The 24,468-nt window shown below is 49.9% G+C and overlaps 1 protein-coding gene across 1 annotated transcript in view; it reads left to right on the top strand.

Moving 5' to 3' along the window:
• Positions 1-24,468, top strand: part of LOC132831202 (SH3 and multiple ankyrin repeat domains protein 1-like) — a 267,969-nt gene that overhangs the window by 39,079 nt on the left and 204,422 nt on the right. Inside the window, exons 9-12 of the mRNA XM_060849215.1 lie at positions 2,525-2,591; positions 4,789-5,047; positions 6,451-6,611; positions 20,572-20,685. Of these exons, the coding sequence (XP_060705198.1) occupies positions 2,525-2,591; positions 4,789-5,047; positions 6,451-6,611; positions 20,572-20,685 (601 nt within the window). The remainder of the gene's footprint in view (positions 1-2,524; positions 2,592-4,788; positions 5,048-6,450; positions 6,612-20,571; positions 20,686-24,468) is intronic.

The following is a 24,468-nucleotide window of genomic DNA, read 5'->3' on the forward strand; positions in this document are numbered from 1 at the left end:
GGGGGACACGTTTTTAAGATGAGAGGAGAAAGATTTAAAAAAAGACACAAGGGACAAATGTTTTTACACGGAGGGAGGTTCACGCTTGGAATGGACTTGCTGAGAAATTGGTGGATGCAGGTACAAATATGACATTTAAAACACATTTGGATAAGTTCATGAATAGGAAAGGTTTGGAGGGATATAGGCCAGAAGCAGGTAGGTGGGGCTAGTTTAGTTTGGGTTGGCATGGACTGGTTGGACCGAAGGGTCTGTTTCTGTATGACTCTATGGTTCATTAATCTTCTAAGTGAAGGAAACTGCTATCTTTACCTGGTCCGGCCTACATGTGACTCCAGACCCACAGCGATATGGTTGACTCTTACCTTCTTTCTGGGCAATTAGGGCTGGGCCTAGCCAGCGATGGCCTCATCCTGTGAATGAATAAAAATAAACACTCTCCAACCTTGGCAGGCTGGTTGACCTGGTGAGGAAGCAGACCACCTTCCCTGCCCACTGGGTGACGCCATATACCTCGTCTTAATTGCTCAAATTCTGATGTTAGTGTACAGCTAATCCAAGGCCTGACACTGACATATACACAGTGCCTGGGCATGTACAATCAATGACAATTTACACACACCAGGCCATTCAGCCTCTCTGCAGTCCGTGCTAGCAGTAAAAGAGCATAATCCCACTTTCCAGCTGTTGCTCATTACTGTTTGTGTCCAGGTGTCTGTTATTTTAGATGTTATGTGTTTCTGCATTTGCCCATTGTTTTGGATAATGGTCCCAACATCCTCAGGAGGGGATTTCAGTTGGATCTCCCCTTTCATCATTTAATCAATTAATCTGCTGAGGGAAATGGCATTTTATATATTTCCCCTTCTGTTCCAAATTTAAAAATACATACACCAGCCTACCTGATCTTTCCTCAAAAATGAAATTGTCTCCATTTCCAGAAACCTGTAGATGAATCCCCATCAGATGTGCTCACATCCTTGCTGTAATGTGGTGACCAGACGTATTCCTGGACAGAGCCTGACAGACAGACAGAGTTGAGAGTGTGGTGCTGGGAAAGCACAGCCGGTCAGGCAGCATCCGAGGAACAGGAGAATTGACGTTTTGGGCAAAAGCCCTTCATCAGGAGACAGACCCCACCCCAAACACACACACACACACACACACACACTGTCTGTCACACGCACACACACTCTCTCTCTCAAACACACGTGCGTGCACACACATACACACATATACTCAGTCACTCTTTCTTTCTCAGACACACACTCACATGCACACACATATTCTCTCTCTCACACACACCCATTCACTCTTTCTCACACACACATTCACTCTCTCACACATGCACACCTGCACTCTCTCACACACACAAACACAAATTCACTCTCTCTCACACACACACATTCACTCTCACACACACATTCACTCTCACATGCACACACACATTCAGTCTCTCACACACACATTTAATCTCTCTCTCACACACACACACATTCACTCTCTCTCACATGCACACACACATTCACTCTCTCATACACACACACACATTCACTCTCTCTCATACACACACATTCACTCTCTCTCACACACACACATTCTCTCTCTATCTCTCTCTGTCTCTCACACTCAGACACACACATTTTCTCTCTCTCTCTAACAAACACACACACATTCTCTCTCTCTCTCTCTCCTACATACACGCACACACACACTCTCTGTCTCTAACACACACATGCACACACATTCACACTCTCTCTTTGTCTCTCTAACACACACACACAGACAGACACACATATTCACACACACACACACACACACACACTCCATCCACATCGACACTCAATACCTCTACATCCTCAGGAGGCTGCAAGGCATCTTACCAATTTTTATGGATGCACCATAGAAACCATCCTATCCAGGTGCATGTTACAGCAACTGCTCTGCCCATGACCACAACCATTTACAGAGAGTTGTGAACACAGCCCAGTCCATCCTGCAAACCAGCCTCCCATCCATTGGCTCCATCCACAGTTCCCACTGCCTTGGGAAAGCAGCCGACATCATCAAAGACCCCTCCCACCCCGGTTATAGTCTCTTCCATTGGGCAGAAAATAGAAATGTAACCGACAGATTCAAGAACAGCTTCTTCCCTGCTGTTATCAGAGTTATGAATGGGCCTCTCATATATTATAGTTTCTCTGCACCTTCTCTGGAGCTGTAACACTAGATACTGCATTCTGCTCTATTACCCTGATGTACTTGTGTAAGGTATGGCTTGTCTGGATAGCACACAAAACAATGCTTATCACTGTATCTTGGTACATGTGACAATAATAAATCAAATGTTCCCTGGCATGTATTCGATATCGGGCACTGAGGGATACACGAGGTGTTGTTTGGTCATGTGCCTGATGTGGAAACACTGGATACATGTGAACTGGGAATACGTGGGGTTCCCAGTGGCCCAGTCAGTGATGGTGTTGAGGCCTGTGACTAAAGGCCTCGCTTTGTTTCTGCCCAGGTTGCCATCATCGCCGGGAACTTTGAACTGGGCGAATTCATCAAGAATCACAAAGACTCGGATGTGGGTAAGTTGGAGACACTGACGGTGTGCACGTGAGCCTGACCCTTGACCCCGACCCTAACCTTGACCCTGACTCTGATCCTGTACTCTAACCCATGGCGCAGGAGGCCCCACTGGAATCTCAGCGGGAATTCTCCGGACTTGACTCTTTCCCTTTCTCGGAGATCCCTTGGGAATTCAGGGTGGCAGACAGCAAGGCATTTTGTGAAATCAGAAAAATGCTGGAGAAACACGGCAGGTCTGTCAGCATCAGTGGAGAGAAAGCAGAGTTGACATTTCGAATCCGGTACTGAAGGAGGGTTGCCGGATTCGGAATGTTACCTCTGCTTGTGTGTCTCTCTCTCTCTCTCTCTGCAGATGCTGCCAGACCTGCTGAGTTTCTCCAGCGATTTACAATTTTGCTTCAGATTTCCAGCACCTGCAGTTCTTTGTTTTGCTGAGGTGCTGCATGGCACTGGGCAGAGATCCTCCGAAGGGTTGTCCTAATGGGTAACACCCTCGGTGCCTATCCTTTTGGAAAGCTTTTAATCAGTCGATTCACCAATTTCCCCCCTTTTGCCCACCTTTCTGAAGGCACCATCGTTTTATCTGGAAGTCTCACAGTCAATGCCCAGGGGCGATTTGTTTCAGGCCTAGAACTGTTGCTTTGACGACAGAAATACTGCAGATGCTGGAATCCAAAGTAGATCAGCGGGAAGCTGGAGGAACTCAGCAAGGCAGGCAACATCAGGAGGTGAAAACGTTGACATTTCGAGTCCACATCCAAAAACTATTGCTTTGCCCATTGACCACTGGGCTGTTTGACCTTTTTCTGACCTCTGGTGTGTTTCCCCCACCCCAGACCTTTGTTATCTCTGGGATCACTGAGTCCGTCAGTCTCCAAAATAGGGATCTCCACTCACCCTCTGTGGCTCAGATTCTGACTCACATCACATCTTCATTCACTCATTTCCCACTGGTTTGAATTTAATTAGCTAGTCTCCATGCCAACCAGAGTCCAACCAATCAGCACCCTCTTGTCATAGAGTCCTGACAGTGCAGAAAGAGGCCATTCAGCCCATTGAGTCTGTGCCAACCCTCCGAAACAGCATCCCACCCAGCCCTCCACCGTTTTCCTTGCATTTCCCGAGGCTAACCCACCTAGCCTGCACTTCCCTGGACGCTATGGACAATTTTCCATGGCCTAACCCCGCACATCTTTGGAGTGTGGGAGGAAACCGGAGCACCCGGAGGAAACCCACGCAGACACGGGGAGAATGTGCAAACTCCACACAGTCAGTCACCTGAGGGTGGAATCGAACCTGGGTCCCTGGCGCCATGAAGCAGCAGTGCTAACCACTGAGCCGCATTTAAGGGGCGGTGATGGGCAAGTGGTATTATTGCTGGATTGTTAATCCAGAGACCCAGGTAATGTCCTGGGGGACCTGAATTCAAATCCCACCATGGCAGAATTCAATAAAAATCTGGGATTAAGAATTTAATGAGATGACTATGAATCAATTGTTGGGGAAAAACCTCATCTGGTTCATTAATGTCCTTTAGAGAAGGAATCTGCCATCCCTACCCAGTCTGGCCTACATGGGACTCCAGACCCACAGCAATGGGGTTGACTCTTAGCCACCCTCTGAAATGGCACGAGCAAGCCTCTCAGGTCAAGGGCAATTAGGGATAGGGGATAGGGAACAAATGCTGGTTCAGCCAACAGCACCCTTATCCCTCATCTCACATAACAGCCTCACCTTCTTTCAATTAAAGTTGTTGTCGTGGTGCTCATAGAATCCCTACAATGTGGAAACAGACCATTCAGCCCAATGAGTCTACACCAACCCTCTGAAGAGTAACCCACCCCAGACCCATTTCCCTTCCCCTGACTAATGCCCCCAACCGACACATCCCTGAGCACTGTGGGTAATTTCCCTTGGCCAATCCACCCTAACCAGCACATCTTTGTGATTGTGGGAAGAAACCCATACAGACATGGGGAGAACATGCAAACTCCACACAGACCGTCGCCTGAGGGTGGATTCGAACCCTGGTCCCTGGGCTGTGAGGCAGCAGTGCTAACCACTGAGTCACCAGTGATCCCTGTTCCAGCGCTGGGTGTGACGTGCGAGCTGTTGTTCCCAAGTTGCTAACTCTCGTTCTTCCCCGGCAGCTGTTCCAATGTGTTCCTATCTCTCTAAGCTGTGTCCTTCCGACAGTTCCCTTCAAGGAGACGCCGACCTACGCCCCCCAGAGGAGGGAGGGCCACCACTCGCTCACCCTTCCCCACATGCTGCAACGCTCCAGCAGTGATAACAACCTCAACATTCCGGAGTGGCTGTCCTTCCCAACTAGCCAGGCTCCGCGGAACCCCAACGGCACACTGCGTAGTGTCAGTAACCCACGTGGCGGACGCAGTAGGTCGCCATCCCGCAGCCGCCAGGCCGAGGATCCCAAGAAACAGCGAGGACGCCTCAGGTAAAGCTTCCTCTACACTGTCCCCATCCAACACTCCCAGGAAAGGGACTACACAGGGTTAGATACAGAGTAAAGCTCCCTCTACACTGTCCCCCATCCAACACTCTCAGGACAGGGTCAGCACGGGGTTAGATTCGGAGTAAAGCTCACTCTACACTGTCCCCATCCAAAACTCCCAGGGACAGGGACAGCATGGGGTTAGATACAGAGTAAAACTCCTTCTACACTGTCCCCATCCAACACTCTCAGGACAGGGTCAGCACGGGGTTAGATACAGAGTAAAGCTCACTCTACACTGTCCCCTCAAACACTCCCAGGAAAGGGAATACACAGGGTTAGATACAGAGTAAAGCTCCTTCTACACTGTCCCCATCAAACACTCCCAGGACAGGGTCAGCACGGGGTTAGATACAGAGTAAAGCTCACTCTACACTGTCCCCATCCAAAACTCCCAGGGACAGGGACAGCATGGGGTTAGATACAGAGTAAAACTCCTTCTACACTGTCCCCATCCAACACTCTCAGGACAGGGTCAGCACGGGGTTAGATACAGAGTAAAGTGCCCTCTACACCGTTCCCCATCCAACCCTCCCAGGACAGGGACAGCACGGGGTTAGATACAGAGTAAAGCTCTCTCTACACTGTTCCCCATCCAACACTCCCAGGACAGAGACAGCACGGGGTTAGATACAGAGTAAAGCTCTCTCTACACTGTTTCCCATCCAACATTCCCAATGCAGGGAAAACACAGGTTTAGATGCAGACTAAAGCTTCCTCTCCACTGTCTCCATCAAACACTATCACACCCCCGTGTCTCTCCCTCTCAATCTCCCTCCCCTGTTGACCCTTTTCGCTGTATTTTGCTCCATTCTTTAATTTTCTGTCTCCCTATCTGTCTCCTTGTCTCTTTCTGTTTCCATCTGTCCCTCTCTCTCTCTGTCATCCTCCCAGTCTGCCTCCCTCCCTATCTCCCTCTCTGTCTCTTTGCCCTGTCTGGCTATCTTTCTCCCTCTGTCTCCCTCCCTCTCAGTCTGTCTCCCCCTCCCTGTCCCCATCCCTCTCGGTTTTGTCTCATTCGCTGTCTCTCCCTCTGTCTGTCTCTCTCCCTGTCTCCATCCCTGATGCTGTTCCTCTCTCCCTCCCTCTTCTTTCCCCCCTCTAGCTTCCTGTCCCTCTCCCCGTCCCTCTCCCCGTCCCTCTCCCCGTCCCTCTCCCTGTCCCTCTCCCTGTCCCTCCCCCTCTCTTCCCCTCTCCGTCCCTCTCCCGTCCATTCGGGGCAGCCATGTGTGACAGTGGGAGAAGTGTGGTGCAGACAGTGATTAATGTGACCCCTCCCCGGCCCATGGAGCTGGAACACCCCCTGGGGGGGGAGCACTGACTGTGACGTTTCTCTTTGTTCCCAGTTCCGCCGTGCCCAACAAGGAGTACCCTGGGAGTGCGCAGGGCTGGAGGCCGAAACGCAAGCTCTACTCTGCTGTGCCAGGCCGGGTCTTTGTGGTGGTGAAGACGTACCAACCGCAGGGAGAGGATGAAATCCAACTCAACAAGGGCGAGAAAGTGAAAGGTTTGTGCAGAAGGGAATGGTAAAGCTTAGCAAAATATCCCTGTCGTGTAAGGACAGAGGAGCGGGAGGGGGAAGGAGGCCATTCAGCTCTAAAGTTGGTTCTGTCATTAACTCATCTGGAACCTTACTCTATACAGCACCAAATCTCTTACATTTAACATTAACAACTCATAGAGGAGATTTCTTTGGAGAGGGTGCAGAGGAGATTGACCAGGATGCTGCCTGGAATGGAGACCAGGTCGTACGAGGATAGGTTGAGAGTGCTAGGCCTTTTCTCATTGGAATGGCGAAGGATGAGGGGTGACTTGATAGAGGTTTATAAGATGATCAGGGGAATAGATAGAGAAGACAGTCAGAGACTTTTTCCCCGGGTACAACAGAGTGTTACAAGGGAACATAAATTTAAGGTGAAGGGTGGAAGGTATAGGGGGGATATCAGGGGTAGGTTCTTTACCCAGAGAGTGTTGGGGGCATGGAATGTGCTGCCTGTGGGAGTGGCAGAGTCAGAATCGTTGGTGACCTTTAAGCGGCAATTGGATAGGTACATGGATAGGTGCTTAAGCTAGGACAAATGTTCGGCACAACACTGAAGGGCCTGTTCTGTGCTGTATTGTTCTATGTTCTATGTTCTAAACATAGAATCCCCACGGTGTGGAAGTAGGATATTTGGCCAATTGAGTCCACACCGACTCTCCAAAGAACCCAGGCCTACCCCTCTACCCTGTCCCTGTAATCCTGCATTCCCCGTGGCCAATCCACCTGGCCTGCACATCCCTGGACGCTATGGGGCAATTTAGCGTGGCCAATTCACCCGAACCGGCACATCTTTAAACTGTGGGAGGAAACTGGAGCAAACCCACAAAGACACAGGGAGTCCACCCTAGGCAGGAATCAAACCCGGGTCCTGGACTCTGGGAGGAAGCAGTGCCAACCACTGAGACACTGTGGCCAAACCCCACTCTTATCATCATTTGTGGGAGAAGGCTGTGAATTTGTCAGTGGAAGACTTAACCAACATTCCTCCTGATGAAGGGCTTATGCCCGAAACGTCGAATTTCCTGTTCCTTGGATGCTGCCTGACCTGCTGCGCTTTTCCAGCAACACATTTTCAGCAGCATTCCTCCTGAAGGGCCTGGTTAGAATTTCTAGACTATTCCCAAACTCAGCAGCCAATGGGATTCATCTCTTCCCTATCCTCTCAGTCTTGGGAGTTTTGATACCACTTTACGGAATGCAACTCCACCCCTTTCTGTCGCCTCTCCTCAGAGTTTAACCCCTCAGGTAATTTGTTCTGAGCTCCCTCTGTGACCAACACAGTCTAGGATTTTATTTGAATTGAGGCGGGGGGGGGGGGTCACCAGATTATGGTTTTCCCGAAAAAGGCCCAGTCAGTGACAGTGCCCACCATTCCTGAGACAAGCTTTCAATCCTCGGAATATTGACGGAATTTAACCTCCATCAGCCATGTGAGTCTGATTTGAACCCACCGCCCTTTCACCTGAGCCTCTCGGTTACTATTCCAATGACCGTGTCACTGAATCCCCTTATTGAAAGTCTCCTGAGACTGAAATCAATTGGGCTTTGGGGAAATGTATGAAGAGTGTGGGGTTGAATGGCCTGCTCTTGCTCTTCAGGTAATGTGTACCTTGTCTGGCGTAACTCCTACTATTTTACAGTATCCTCAGTCAGTATAGCGGTCTGTCGGTAATCCAATGGACGGTGTGGGGTTGAGCTTGTGTGACTCAGGAAGTTTTGTGGCCTACCCTCAGGTCCATGCTGAGGGCTGTCTCAGTGAGGCCTACCCAAGAACCCTCAGTACTGTCCCAGGAGTTAGCGGGGTGCGGAGGTGCTAGTAATTGTAGTGTCTCTTACTGAGACATCAGGCTGTGTGTAGCGTTGCCTCTTCGGCTGAATAGTTACAAAGAGGTATGGTGTCCCCTGTGTGGTAAGATTTAATGACTGGATTGTTCTTTCAGCACTGGCACTGATAGGCTGAATGGCCCCTTGTTTGGCGTCGGATGGTGATGTGATGTCTGTCTTGGCTTTTGTCCAGAGAAGGTGTATTGCCCCAAACTCTGAGGGCCAGGGGCACTCAGGAGAATGCGGGGAGATGCTGACATAGTTTAAGGTTCTTGAGACACTGTCCCAAATCCTACCCAAGGAGCTGGTGTGATTTAATGGAAACATCCAGAAAATAAAGCTGGTTTTAGTCATGGTGACCATGCCAACTATCTGCCAACCCATCTGGTTGACTAATGCCCGAAGAGTGAATAAAATTTTGCCCTTAACTGGTCTGGCCTAGACGTGACTCCATACCTACGGCGATGGGTTTGACTATTGACAGCCCTGCTCTGAAATAGCCCTGTGGTGCTTCTCAGTTCAAGGGTCAGTTAGGGGCGGTCAGTTAAATTGCCCCACACCCGATGGAAGTGTTGGACTAATTGGTTGGATTGTTGGGATGTGGGAGCAGTTCTTTATCTCCCTCGCTCTTGAGAAATATCTTCCGGCGTTGGTCTCTGTTGCTGATGGCTCCCGGTGGGAGGCTGATTCTGATGAAGGTGAGTCTGCCCTCGCTATTGACCTTGTTCTATTTCAGTAGCTGGCATGAGCTGAATATGGAGGGTTGGACCACCTATGCCAACACGTGCCACGTCCACGTGACTGCGAGGTGACTCAGTCTGGCTGTGACCTCAGACATCAGTAAGCAGTGCTTGTTTGAACAGTCTTACCCAGCACTCCACGTGAGCAGTTATTTATAACTCTGACCTAGATCTCCATGTTGCACCTGCCATGCTTCCCCAGTGCCCTACGTTCAATCTCTCTCTCTCTTTCTCATGCGCTCTCATTGATGTATTAGGGCTGCTGTGATTACGCAAAGCTGCAACTCCATCATTTTTTTCTCTTTCCATCCCCTTTCCTCACTATCCCCTCTCTCCTCCTATCTTTTCTCTGTTCATTCCCCATTCTGTTTATTTTTACTTTATCTCTCCCTCTGTGATCTAATCAATCCCATCCTCACTTTCTCAATCTATCCATGTTTTCTGCTATTTGTCTTTCTCTTCACTCACTTCCGCACTCTATCCCCCACCTCACTGTCTCCCTCTATCTCCCGTCTCCCTCTCTTCCCCATCACCCTCCCTCTCCCTCTCTCCCCTTATCTCCCACTCTCCCTCTCTCTCCATATCTCCCTCTCTCTCCATATCTCCCTCTATCCCTCTATCTCCCCTGCTGTCCCATATCTCCCTCTATCACCCTCTCTCCCATATCTTCCTCTATTCCCTCACCCTCTCTCCCCCTCTTCCTGTGTCCCTCTATCTCCCTCTCTCCCTGTATATGTCTCCCCCCTCCCATCTCCCTCTCTACCTGTTTCTCTCTCTCCCTCTTTCCTACCGCTCCCTCTATTTCCCTCTCTCCCCATATCTCCCTCTCTTCCCAACTGTCTAAATCTCCACAAAAACAGAAATTGCTGGACAAACTCAGCAGGTCTGTCGGCATCTGTGGAGAGAAAGCAGAGTAAATACTTTGAGTCCAGTGACCCTTCTCCAGAACTACTCAGAACCTTTGTTTTATCTCCCATTCTCTGTCTGTCTCCCCCCATCTATCTCTCCCCCATTTGTCTATCTCCCCCATCTCTCCCGCTCTCTCCATCTCTCTCTCTCTCCCTATCTCTCTCTCCCTTGCACTGTTGCTCCCCATCTCCTTCTCTCCAATGCTTTGTCTCCCCATCTTTCTTTCTCACTCCATCTCTTTCCCTCCCCATCTCTCTCTCTCTTCCCACCATCTCTCTCTCTCTCCCTGTCTCTCTCTCCCTGTCTCTCAGCCCCACTGTATCTGCTCTGCCATTTAATGTGATCATGGCTTTAGTTAGGTACAGAGTAATGCTCCCTCTACAATCTCCCCATCAACCACTCCCAGGGTAGGGACAGCATGGGGTTAGATATAGAGTGAATTTATTTTGAAGTATGACTCATCAGGATAACCCAGGTTTCCTTGAACAGATTGTCTCCTGATACTCAGCAGTATTGCCTCCCAGTTTTCAGTGCTGCCTGAGGGCAGGGGGTGAGGATGTTTTTGCCCTCTACACTGAACTCTCTATTTCCGAGACTGCAGAGTGCTTCAGACAGCATCTCCCCTTTGAAGCACCCTCACCAGGGCCCACTAGACACCCCCTCCCTTTCAGCTTGGGTGCTAACCCACTGAGTTTTACTGCTCAACGAGGTGGTCTCTCTGTTGGCTGCCTCTGGAAGACTGCCCCCTGGCTTATGACCCACTGAGGGATGGGGGGGGGGGGGGGAGGGGGAGCGAGGGTGGTCGCAAGGAGCTTTGTGCCCTTGGGCTGTCTCTGTTGGCGACAACGTGCGGCAGCTTCTCTCATGGTTCATTCTGAGGCCCCAGTTTCGGCCATCTTGTTCCCAAGCACAATCCCACCATCATTAAGAGCAGCCTCAGGAGAGTTGGTGGGGACGGTTGAAGTTCCCTACTCCTCGGGCCATGGGATCTTTGTGAAGGCATTGCATTTGCATAGCGCCTTCAGTCAAATGCCTGGGCTCTTAGGCTTTTCGTAGGAATGTGAGCAGACAAAATTTGAGACCAAGGCAAAGAAGGCATTAAAATGGTCAACCGAAAGACTTGGTTCAAGAGATATGTTGTAGGGCACATCTTTAAGGCTAAGAGCAACGTAGACAAGCTCAGGGGGAGAACTCACGAACTCGTGACTGAAGGCTAGGGGTGAGGTGAGAGAAATTAGGGCTGTGTAAGAAATAGCCAGTGGCGGGGTTTCCGAGGCTTGGAGAAGCTGGCACTATCCCTGAGGTGGGGAATGGGGAGACAGACCATCTCATGGTTTTTATATCGCTCGGACCAGGAGGACCGAGAGGGCCTGTAGGTCAGCGGTGATTCAGCCTTGGTATGAGTTTGGATAATGTAGCAGAGTTTTGGAGGTAGGGATGGTCCACCTGAAAAGGAAGGGGAGCAATTAGGTTGAACGTTCCCTCCCCAAGGTACCTTTGACAGTACAGCATCCCCGCTGTGTTACCCAGAAAGCCTGAAGTTCATTGAGTGGGATTTGAACCTGTGACCTTCCATCCCAGGACTTTGAGGCCAGCTGTGAAACTGTACAAACGCGCTTTGGGAAGCGACAAAATTCACTCACCAACATGACGCTGCCTTATTGTTTCCCTGAATGCTGGACAGTCTTCAAGTTAAGGTGGTGTTTTGTCAGTTAGGATGGTCTACTGAGGGCAGTGAGGATGGATTCTGTAGTCCAACGCTTCATAGAAAGCAGCCCAGCACCACCACCCACGCCAAGACCCCAATGGTGCAACCCTGAGCCTATGCTGTATTAGTTGGTATTGAAGGCAGGGTTATCAACTCTCCAGAACCAACCCAGAGACCGCAGGATCTGAAGATTAATCTCCAAGATGCTTTTGCAAAGGCTGTATGGAGAGAGACTGGATTGATGAGGATGACATTCATTAGAATTTAGAAGAATGAGAGGGTAGATCTTATAGAAACCTATAAAACTCTAACAGGATCAGACCGGTTAAAATAGAAAGGATGTTCCTGATGATTTGGTCCCTGCTCAACACTGCTGCCGCACAGTGCCAGGGACCCAGGTTCAGTTCCAGCCTCAGGTGACTGTGGAGTTTGAATGTTCTCCCCACATCTGCGTGGGTTTCCTCCGGGTGCACCGGTTTCCTCCTAAAGTCCAAAAGATGTGCAATTCAGGGTGGACTGGCCAGTACAAAATTATGGCTGAAAATGTGTTGCTGGTTTACGCACAGCAGGTCAGGCAGCATCCAAGGAACAGGGAATTCAACGTTTCGGGCAAAAGCCTTTCATCTGGTAATTTTGTTACCAGTACAAAATTATCCATAGTGTCCAGGGATGTGCCGGCTAGGGGGGTTAGCCGTGGGGAATGCAGAGTTTCGGGGATAGGTTAGGAGGCTGGATCTGGGTGGGATGCTGTTTGAAGGGTTGGTGAGGACTCGATGAACTGAATGGCCTGCTTCCACACTGTAGACCCTTTGATTCTGTGACCAGGAAATCTGAAATCAGGAGTCAATGTTTAAGGAAAGACCATTTAGGACTGGGATGAGGAGAAATTTCTTCCTCCAGAGAATGGGGAACCTGTGGAATTCTCTGCCACAGAAAGCAGTTGAGGATAAAACATTGAATGTTTACAAGACGGAGTTAGATATAGCTCTTGGGGCTAAAGGCTATTGGGAGAAAGTGGGAACAGAGGATTGAGTTGGATAACCAGCCTCAATCAGATCGAATGGTGGGGCAGGCCCAAAGGCCGAAAGGCCTCCCCCTGCTCCTATTCTCGACGTGTCTAGTTTTGTTGCCCTTACTGGGAGAAGCAGGGCTCGGGGAGGGAATGGTGGGTGTATTTTCAATCTTTTTGTTGACATTATTGGCTGTGAAGGTTTCAGCGATTGGGACGGGAAGGCCATGCAACTGATGATAAGGAATCACCCAGTTGGGGAGGGGGGCGAGGGAGCGGGGGAACGGAGGATCTCTCGGCGCTTCCTAATTGGCTGGGAACGCGAGCCAACCAAATGGCAGGAGAGAGGATTTGGGGCTGGGCAGGATGGGTGATGTCAAAGGGCGTGTGAATCCACCCAGAGAGGGTTGGCAAGGCCCCTTGGAGGAAAGGTGTTGCCCCGTGATCTACAAATGCCAGGTAAATGCTGCCTCGCTCCGGGTGGCACCATTGGGACCTTGGCATGTTTGGAGACAGTGAGGGGGGGGGGGGGGAGGAGGGCAGGGGGGTTGGGTAATTTGTGCAAAGCGTTGGATTGCACAAGCCGTCTTTGCCCTCAGTGTTGGAATAAATCTTCGAGCCTACATCTTCCTGTGTGTAGCAGCCATTAACCCTCGGAGATTGCTATGGCAACATTAACCCTCGGAGATTGCCATGGTAACGCTAGATTCAAATGGCCCAGCACCACCCCCTCCATTGATCCTATCAGCACCGCCTGGTGTAGTTGAAAGAACTCCCCCCAACCCCCCCACCCCGGTCCACCTTCAGCAACTCATGTCATCCTGGGCCTTTTTGTTCAACTGTTGCCATGGGAACACAGCTCGTGCCAGGTGAGAAGAAGGTCACAATGTGGAGAAATGCTCATTTTGTATTTCAATTTTCAATTCATGTTCTGGCTGTTTAGTTACCTTCCTTTCCCGTGTGAGTATTTCTCATCCCCTCTGGTAGCCACTCCACCCTCTTGCCAATCTCATTTCTGTCATCCCAGGGTACAGTCTAATATCCCTGTCTGACACTCCGTTCAAAAACACTTACTCTGTCATTTTGTCACCTCCCTTTTCTGTCCATAATTCCCCTCCCTTGCCATCTCTATTGCAGTAAATCCCTTTGCCTTCCATTCTCTACTCTTTTCTGCATTTTGGCTCCAAACACTGAACTAACACAACTCCCTTATTGTCTACTCCTCCTCCCCACTCCCCGCTGTCTCTTGTCATATCTCTCTCTCTCTCTTTCTCTTTCTCTCTCCCTCTGTTTTTCTCTCTCTTTCTCGCTTTCTCTCTTTCTCGCTGCGTCTCTCATTCTCTTGCTCTCTCTTTTACTCTCTCTTTCTCTGATTCACACTTTCTCTCTCTCTTTTCCTCTCTCATTTTCTCTCACGCCTTCTCTTTCTCTTTCTCTCTCTCATTTTCTCCCTCTGTCAGCATTCTCTTTACTCCCATGTATTGCTCTCTCTCTCTCTCTCACACATACTCATTCACTTACTCTCTTCATCTCTGGCACACTTCCATGCTGCGCTGGCATTTTTGATTTGACATGTGCTTTCTGAGTCCCCTTTGTCTTCTGTTTCCCAGTCACTCATCACTGCAACTTTCCTCCCTCCAGCACCTCCTCTGCCTCTTGCCTTCACTACCCTTCGCACCCCCAACCCCACCTATCTCTCCCCCTCCTCTCTGACTCTCTCCCTTTCGTCTCTCTCCACCTGCCCCTGTACAGTATGGTTAAGGATGGAGGTGCCTGTGGTGTAATGGGAACGTCAGGCACCCAAAGCTTCAGGCTAGTGGGTTTGAATCCTACAGATGTATCACTCCAGTGATGTGGCCTCCTGCCCTATGTGGCAGTCAATCAGTGAGGAATGCCCACCAACGATTTATAGAAAAGGGGTTATCCTACCACCCAGGCACCATACACCTCCCAGCTGCACCTGGAGCCAGTCTTACAGCACAGAAACAGACCCTTCAGTCCAACTCATCCACACCGATCAAGTTCCCCAAATTGAACTAGTCCTACTTGCCTGCATTTAGCCCATACCCTCTAAACCTTTTCTATCCACGCACCTGACCAAGTGTTGTCACTGCACCTGCGTCTAACAGTTCATTCCACACACGAAGCACAGATGTGCTGCACTGTCAGATGTCCTCATCAGTCTTTTCCTCGGCACTCACCCTCCCTTCCCCACAGGAAAAACGAAGTGGGCGGCACGGTGGCTGAGTGGTTAGCACAGCTGCCTCCCAGCGCCAGGGTCCCAGGTTTGATCCCAGCCTTGGGCGACTGTCTGTGTAGAGTTTGCACATTCTCCCCGTGTCTGCGTGGGTTTCCTCCCACAATCCAAAGCTGTGCAGGCCAGGTAAATTGGCCATGCTAAATTGCCCATAGTGTTGGGTGCAGAAGTCAGAGGGAAATGGATGTGGATGGGTTACTCTTTGGAGGGTTGGTGTGGACTTGTTGGGCCAAATGGCCTGTTTCCACACTGTAGGGAATCTAATCCCATCCAGACAATAAACTAAAGTTCTGCTTGTCTATTCCAATAACTCAGATGCACGTTGTACCACTACTTAAAGAAAATAGTCCATGGCGGGAGCTGAAAGAGTTATATATTTTTCAGCATAGGCTTGTTTTCAAAGTCTCTTGCTCCCTTGTGGAAGAATCTCAGGCCAGAGGACTCCATCTTAGACAAAGGGGTTGTTTGTTTAAGACAGAGATGAGGGAGAATTGTTTTTTAAACCTCTGCAGAATTCTCGAGGCTGGGTCATTTAGCATTTTCAAGGCTGAGCCAGAGAGATTTCGAATCAGGAAGGGAATCGAGGGTGAAAGGCCGGAGAGTGGAATTGAGGGTGATCAGGTCAGTTGTGGTCTCACCGATGGCGGGGCAGAAGGGCCTAATTCTGCTGCCGTGTCAAATGTATCGATGATGGAATGGCGATCTGATTGAGGTTTGACTGCTGTTCAAAAGGACAGACAGAAATTATTCAACATTTAAAAGGCATTTGGATGGATACATGAATAGGAAAAGTTTGGAGGGATATGGGCCTGGAGCCGGCAGGTAGGGCTAGTTTAGTCTGGGATTATGGTCGGCATGGACTGGATGGGCTGAAGGGTCTGGTTCCGTGCTGTATGACTATGACTGTATGAATTGGATGGGCTGTGGAGCAATTCTGAAGCAAGGAAGGATGCGCCCTTAACATTAAACCTCTAACATTTGACATTTGACATCAGGGAACAATTCTTCACGTTACAGGAGTGGAAATCTCTGGAATTCTATCTCCAGAAATGCTTTAGGATTAATTGAAAATTTCAAAATTGAGATTGATGAAGCCAGCCTAATCGGGACTAAGGGACCAAGGTGGGTAGGTGAAGTTAAAATGCACATCAGCCATAGTTTAACCAAATAGTGGAACAGGCTAAAGGGGCTCAATGTTCTCATGCTGTTTTGCTGTCCTCACCTCCTACTGAATACCTCTCCCCAGCTCTGCCATTGGAAAGTGGACTGGGTTCCTTTCAGTCCATTGGTGATACATTTTGACTTGGCCTTATCAGGACATGAGCAAGAATGCCAAATTTCAGATGGTCACAGCAATTTATTTCCCAGGAGATTGCTGATTGGAGAGCTCAACAGGCTGGGGCTGTTTTCCCTGGAGCATAGGAGGCTGAGGGGTGACCTTATGAGTTTCATAAAATCATGAGGGGCGTGGATAAGGTAAGTGGACAAGGTTTATTCCCCTCAGGGATGGGGGAAGTCCAGAACTAGAGGGCATAGGTTTAGGGTGAGAGGAGAAAGATTTAAAAGGGGCAACTTTTTCACACAGAGGGTGGTGCGTGTATGGAATGAGCTGCCAGAGGAAGTGGTGGAGGCTGGTACAATTACAGCATTTAAAAGGAAGGGTTTCAAGGGATATGGACCAAGTGCTGGCAAATGGGACTAGATTGGGTTGGGATATCTGGTTGGCATGGACGAGTTGGGCCGAAGGGTCTGTTTCCGTGCAGTACGGCTCTATAACTATGACTCAGTGGCTGACACTCTTGGGTTTTGAGTTGAAAGGTTGTGAGTTCAACTCACCCACTGGAGGATCCCGCCTGGCTGGCTGTCAGGGAGCAGCGCTGAGGGACGGCTGCACTGTTGGCGATGCTGTCCACGGGCCAAGCTGACGGATGTGCAGCCGGTCACCTCAGGCGGATGTGTTCGATTCTCTCAGCCACTGTTTGAAGGAGAAGGAGGAGAGGTCTCCCTCAAACCAACATCTTCAGGAAGGATTATCAAGGTCATTATCATCTAGCTGCCTCTACATTCGCAACACAACGATGCTCTCAAAGTGCTTCATTAGTTGTAAAGATTCAAAATGCTCAGGCTATGAGAGATGCTACATTAGTGCAAGCCCTCTGTCTCATGACCCTTTGAAACAACTCATGGCATCACATCACCAATCATCCATTTAGTTACAAATGCATATCCTATGACAATAGCGTTGCCCCTCACTGAGTCAGGGGCTCTATATAAAATAGAATCCCTACAGTATGGAAACAGGCTGTTCGGCCCAACAAGTCCACACCAACCCTCTGAAGACTAACCCACCCAGACCCATTCTCCTACCCTATATTTACCCCTGACTAATGCACCTAACACTACAGGCAATTTAGCATGGCCAATTCACCTGGCCTGTACATCTTTGGATTGTGGGAGGGAACCAGAGCACCCAGAGGAAACCCACGCAGACACGGAGAGAATGTGCAAACCCCACACAGTCACCTGAGGCTGGAATCGAACCCAGGTCCCTGGCGCTATGAGGCAGCAGTACTAACCACTGAGCCACTGAGATCCCCGACATTCATCCTTATATGTCAGCCAGGACTCCCTTTTTGGACCATTTAACAGCCCCAGTCAGGGAACTCAGATTCTATGAGGTACAGTTGGCTGACCTCATTACAATCACCACATCTTATTCTGTTCCTCTCTGTCTCTCTCTGACTTCCTTTTCCCATTGCTCTCTCTCTCTCTGAGGAAATTCAGAGATAGCAAGTGCATGTGGGTCTTAGGACCCTGACTCCAAGCTGTGGGGTGGAGCTGACCTGCTACTGACTGTTGAGAGGGACAGAGCGATCGGGTGAGGGAACCTCAGTGCTCAGGGATGAGGTGACTGAGGGAGCAGTCCCCAGTGGGAACATGCGACGGGCGAGTGTCATCTGGAAATGTTAGCGTGTTCTCTCTCCTCGGATCCTCCCTGACCCGCTGCGATTCCCTCAATGGAAATGGACTTGGGGATAAGGACAGGGAGGGGTTGCGGAGTGGTGAGGGAAGAGAAGCTGGTTTTTCTATAAAATCCTCTGACGATAGTGGAGAGTGTCAGAGAGCCACATGAGGTTTGAACTGAGGTTCCCATCTCCCCTCACCCTTAACTTGGACATTAAATTGGAGTTGCCAGTTGATTTCAGGAGGACGGGGGTCAGGCGCTCACGGTACCTCGTTCTTCGCGGCCTCTGAGTAAGCAGGAGCTGGCCTTTTCAAATACCCCATGAGACACTCTGTACCTCAGTAAGAGGGAGCTGAAAGGACACCTCAACTCCAACCTGGACTCAGCCAAGGTGCTGTGTGAGCCGTGACACAAGAATAACTCCGCAGCAGCTCTGGTGTGTTCTCCGATCCGGCACAGTGCCTGGAGTGGGGTCCGTGCACTGCACAGACGTCATCCGTGCTCTTCAAAAGAATGTTTTCCAGGAGGGATGAAAGGAAAACAGACCAAAATAGACTCGACAAAAGAAAAGGACTGTCCAAGCTGGCTGGAGATTTGCGTAACCAATTTTTTTTTCAGAGGGGCTCCTGTCTGCAGGAAGCCGTGTGTATAATGCTAACAGCGGGGGGTGATGCGCTGAACAAACAGGTTATTTACTGCACTTGTAGGGCAACCAGACAGGAGCGTGAAGTCAGATTCAAGGCGAACTGTGAATCAAGGGCTTGCAGTCACCTCGTGTCTCTCTCAGCATGTTCCGTGTACAGCTAAAATAAATTGCCATACTGTTTCTGACAACACAAAAAATGCCCTGTCACTCATCCATGGGCAATGGGGCAAACAGCAAGGGAGAGGAACCAGTCAGATTGGTATTTCACAAGGGGCTTCCACTGGCAGCAAAGGGATGAATGGCCTCCGTCTGTACACTAAAATTCTGTGATCTTGTTTCTAGTGTGTATTGGTCTTTGATGCAGCTATAGTTCCATTGAACTCTATGACATGTTGCCTGTTGGCTGGGACGTCAGGGTAATGTTAGGGCTAGGGTTCAAGGATAGCAGCCACATTAACCAGGGGATTGTTTCCCCAGCTGGGTAGGTGGGTGGGTGGGTGAGGCAGGGTCTCGGTTTCTCTTGTCAGACGATGCAGCGCTCTCTCAGGCCATCACTGCCGTCTGCCCGAGCTCTGTGGAGCCAGACTTGATGCTGCAGAATGGGAAGCGAGAAGGTTACGCAAGGAGCAATGACTCACACAGAGAGAGCTGCCTTCCCATCTCCGGTTAGCCCAGTTGGCTGGACAGCAGTTCTCCGCAGGGAGTGACAGCAGCGGTGCAGGTTCAATTCCTGCGCCACTTCAGGTCACCACGAATGCCTGTCAGACTAAGGAGGAGAAAGTGAGGACTAGAGATCAGAGTCAAAACCTGTGGTGCTGGAAAAGCACAGCCGAGGAGCAGGAGAGTTGCTGTTTCAAGCATAAGCCTTTCATCAGGAATGAGGCTTGTGGGCCAAGGGTGCTGAGAGATAAAAGGGAGGGGGTGGGGGCGGTGGGGCTGGGAGGAAGGGAGCTGGGAATGCGATCGGTTCCCATCTATCCGCTCCACCCCTCAGTCCAACCTATCACCAGTACTCCCCGACTGCATCTACCTATCGCATTCCCAGCTACCTTGTCCCCCAGCCCAACACCCCCTCCCATTTATCTCTCAGCCCCCTTGGGCCACCCCATCATTCCTGATGAAGGGCTTATGGGTGAAACGTCGACTCTCCTGCTCCTCGGATACTGCCTGACCTGCTGTGTTTTTCCAGCACCACACGTTTTGACTTTGACCTTCGGGTTAAACCCACCACCAATTCTGTGTGTGTGTGTCTCTCTGTCTCTCTAATGAGAGAGGGCTACTACAGCAATTTTACACTAACCAAACAGCTTCGGGACATAGAGGCACTCTTTCTGTGAACGCTAAAATAATTTGAGGATATCACAGGCGAATTTTGGATGCTGGAGGAAGGGTCACTGGACCCTGAAACGTTAACTCTGATTTCTCTCCACAGAGCCTGCCAGACATGCTGAGCTTTTCCAGCAATTTCTGTTTTTGTTTCTGAATTGCAGCATCTGCAGTTCTTCTGTTATTTTGAGGATGTCATTGACTGGGCCAGTAATAATGACCCACCCCTTGAAAAGGTGATAATGAGTCACCTCCAACACCTATCCACTCCATGCGATGTAAGACCCCTAGTGTGTAGTCGGGGAGGGAGTTCAGGAATTTGACCCAGCGACAGTGAGGGAACGACAATATAAAGTTCCACGTCAGGACGGTGAGTGGCTCGGAGGGGAACTTGCAGGGAGTGGTGTTCCCATGTATCTGCTGCCCCTCGATGGAAGTGGTGTTGGGCTTGGAAGGTGCTGCCTGAGGATCTTTGGTTCGATTCTACAGTGCTAGGATTTCCATCTTCTATCTGACCTCTCTACCTTTGATCTTTCACAGTGCTCAGCGTAGGGGAAGGAGGATTCTGGGAGGGCACTGTCAAAGGTCGGACGGGCTGGTTCCCTGCAGAGAACGTGGAGGAGATCCCGAACAAACCTCAGGACAGCAAACATGGTAAGACGCCCAGGAAACAACCAAGTGGTCAACTGCTTTTTCATGTGAGCGCTTACTTCTATGATTGTTGTGAAAGTTTTGGTCTGACGGTGTTAATACTGGTTCAATACATTTTATTCATTTTGTCCCCATCAAACACTCCCAGGGCAGGGACAGCACAGGGTCAGATACAGTGTAAAGCTCACTCTACACCATCCCCATCAAACACTCCCAGGGCAGGAACAGCACAGGGTCAGATACAGTGTAAAGCACCCTCTACATCACCCCCATCAAACACTCCCAGGGCAGGAACAGCACAGGGTCCGATATAGGGTAAAGCTCCCTCTACATCACCCACATCAAACACTCCCAGGGCAGGGACAGCACAGGGTCAGATACAGGGTAAAGCTCACTCTATACCATCCCCATCAAACACCCCCAGGGCAGGGACAGCACAGGGTCAGATACAGTGTAAAGCTCACTCTACACCATCCCCATCAAACACTCCCAGGACAGGGACAGCACAGGGTCAGATACAGGGTAAAGCTCACTCTATACCATCCCCATCAAACACCCCCAGGGTAGGGACAGCACAGGGTCAGATACAATGTAAAGCTCACTCTACACCATCCCCATCAAACACTCCCAGGACAGGGACAGCACAGGGTCAGATATAGTGTAAAGCTCACTCTACACCGTCCCCATCAAACACTCCCAGGATGGGGACAGCACAGGGTCAGATACAATGTAAAGCTCACTCTACACCATCCCCATCAAACACTCCCAGGACAGGGACAGCACAGGGTCAGATGCAGTGTAAAGCTTACTCTACACCATCCCCATCATACACTCCCAGGATAGGGACAGCACAGTGTCAGATACAGAGTAAAGCTTCCTCTACACTGTCCCCATCATACACTCCCATGACAGAGATAGTACAGGGTTAGATATAGAATAGAGCTCACTCTACACCATCCCTGTTAAACACTCCCAGGATAGGGACAGCACAGGGTCAAATATAGAGTAAAGTTCTCTCTACGTTGTCCCCATCAAATGTTCGCATGGCAGATATAGCACAGGGTTAGAGCTCCTTCCATACTGTCCCTATTAAACACTCCCAGGACAGGGACAGCACAGGGGTAGATACAGAGTAAAGGTAGGGGGTGGAGGATTCTGGGAGGGCAATGTCAAAGGTCGGTCAAAGATATGTCCCCATTAAACATTCCCAGGACAGGTGCAGCATGGGGCTAGATGCAGAGTAAAACTAACTCTACACTGAGTTGCTCAAATGGAAATAAGTCCCTCACCTGGAATCATGCCAGAAAGATCACAAGTAAAAAATCTGAAGCTGAGGAATCAGAATCATACAGGACCGAAGATGCCATTTGGTCCATTGAGTCTAACCTAACACAATTACACTGTTACCTACACTGGCCACACTAGGCTCATAGCTTTGAGTGTTACAACGCTTCAACGGCTCATCTTAATATTTTTTAAATGTTGGAGGGTCTCCCAACTCTACAACCCAGTCAAGCAGTGCGTTCCAGACCCCTACCACCCTCTGGGGGAAGAAAGGTTTTCCTCAAATCCCCTCCTAAACCAAAGGGAGCAACTGCTTCCTATCCACGTTCCCCATAATCGTACACACTGCAATCAGTTCCACCCACTGCCTCCCCGACCAGCCCCCTCTGCTCAAGAGAAAACATCCCAGGCTTATCCAGCTTCCCTTCATCACTGGCCATAGGGACATTTCAGCTGAGGGGAGTGGGTGGGATGTGGTGCTGTTCACCTGGGATTTGATGAACCCAATGGCCTCCCTTTGGTCTGAAATACAAGGGACATAACACTGGAGCCACAGAAGGCCATTCCGCCCATCGGGTCTACTGCACAGAAACATGAGGCCATTCTGCCCATCTAACCCATTGGACAGAAATAGGGGGAGGCCATTCCGCCCATCTAACCCATTGGACAGAAATAGGGGCAGGCCATTCCGCCCATCTAACCTGTTGGACAGGAATAGGAGGTGGCCATTCTGCCCATTGGGCCTAATGCACAGGAACAGAAGGAGGCTATTCTGCCCATCAAACCTATTGTGCAAGAACAGAAGAAGGTCTTTCCATCTATCGAGCCCATTGCACAGGAACAGGAGGAGGCCATTCCGCCCATCTAACCCATTGGATAGGAAAGGAGGTGGCCATTCTGCCCATCATACCTATTGGACAGAAACGGGAGGAGGCCATTCCATCCATCGAATCCATTGCACAGGAACAGAAGGAGGCCATTCCATCCATCGAATCCATTGCACAGGAACAGGAGGGGGCCATTCCGCCCATCGAACCCTTTGCACAGGAACAGAAGGAGGCCATTCCGCCCATCGAGCCCATTGCACAGGAACAGGAGGGGGCCATTCCATCCATCGAGCCCATTGCACAGGAACAGGAGGAGGCCATTCTGCCCATCGAATCCATTGCACAGGACAGGAGGAGGCCATTCCATCCATCGAACCCATTGGACAAGAACAGGAGGAGGCCATTCCACTCCCTCAGTCGATTGTGCTCTAAGTTGGTAGATCTGTGAGCGAAGTCCTTACACCCACCTCAGCCTCCTGTTGCTAAATGCCTTTGGTGAAGGCCTAATGGTATTATCACTGGGACTGGTAATCCAGGACCCCCGGACCCTGGGGAGTTGGCTTCCAATCCCAGCACGGCTGACGGTGGAATTTGGAATTCAATTTTTTAAAGACCTGGAATTATGAGTCTGAAGATAACCCTGAATCCATTGTTGGGAACATCCCTCAGGTTCACTCATGTCACTTAGGGAAGGAAATCTGCCATCCTTATCCGGTCTGGTCTACATGTGACTCCGGAACCACAGCAACGTGGTTGACTCGTCACTGCCCTCAGGGCAATTAGGGATGGGCAATAAATGCTGGGCCTAGCCAGTGATACTCTCTCCTGTGACTTAATTTTGAAAAAAGTTGATTTAACAATTGAAGTATTACCAATTGCTATTGAGGATAGAGAGTTCCAAATCTTGACACAGCAGAGGGTGGGGGTGGGTACTTCCTCATTCCACTCCTGATGGGGGTCATTTTCAGAATGTGCCCTTTGTCACAACCCACCCCTACTCCCCACAACCTGTGGGAGTAATGTCTCTCTTGTTAACCCTGTCAGTTCCCCAAAACCACAACTAAATCACACCGTAACCTGCTATAATGAAGAGAATATAACCCATGTTTCTGTCCACGTCCCATGCCCCCTCGTAATTTAAACTTTGGACCTCAGGTCTCCTTCTGGCAAATCTACATCTTATTCCCTGCAAGAACAGGACACCCTTCCTTAAGTATCATGCTTCAACCTACACACAGTTCAGACTTAGGGACAGCGTAGGGATGAAGCTGCGTCTGGGGTCTCTGAGAATCTTCCCAGTAACTTAATCTATCCCACAACGAGAGAAGATGGAGCTGGGGCTAACCTGATTGTTGTCACAACTTCAGAGGGTCCCTATTTAAACTGCATAATTTTAAATAGAGGGCTTTCACTGCAGCAGTGAATGCTGGGATAGCTGGGTCCCCATTGCAGTCGCTTGTCTTCTCCAACATAAGAAAGCAAATCAGATGACCCAGGGGCCAAAGGCAAAATGAAGAAGAGAGACAAGAGAAAGAGCTGGTGAGAGTTGGAGGGGAGAATTGCATGAAAAACCACTTGATTTTCCACTATCTGCAGCGTGTTGTATTTTGTTTATACATCTTTCCTTGTAGCAGACTGCCATCCAGTGGCCTTTTTGAGAATTGACAGAGACTGG

The sequence above is a fragment of the Hemiscyllium ocellatum genome, chromosome 33 (assembly GCF_020745735.1).
Source record: "Hemiscyllium ocellatum isolate sHemOce1 chromosome 33, sHemOce1.pat.X.cur, whole genome shotgun sequence".
Classification (NCBI taxonomy): Eukaryota; Metazoa; Chordata; class Chondrichthyes; order Orectolobiformes; family Hemiscylliidae; genus Hemiscyllium; species Hemiscyllium ocellatum.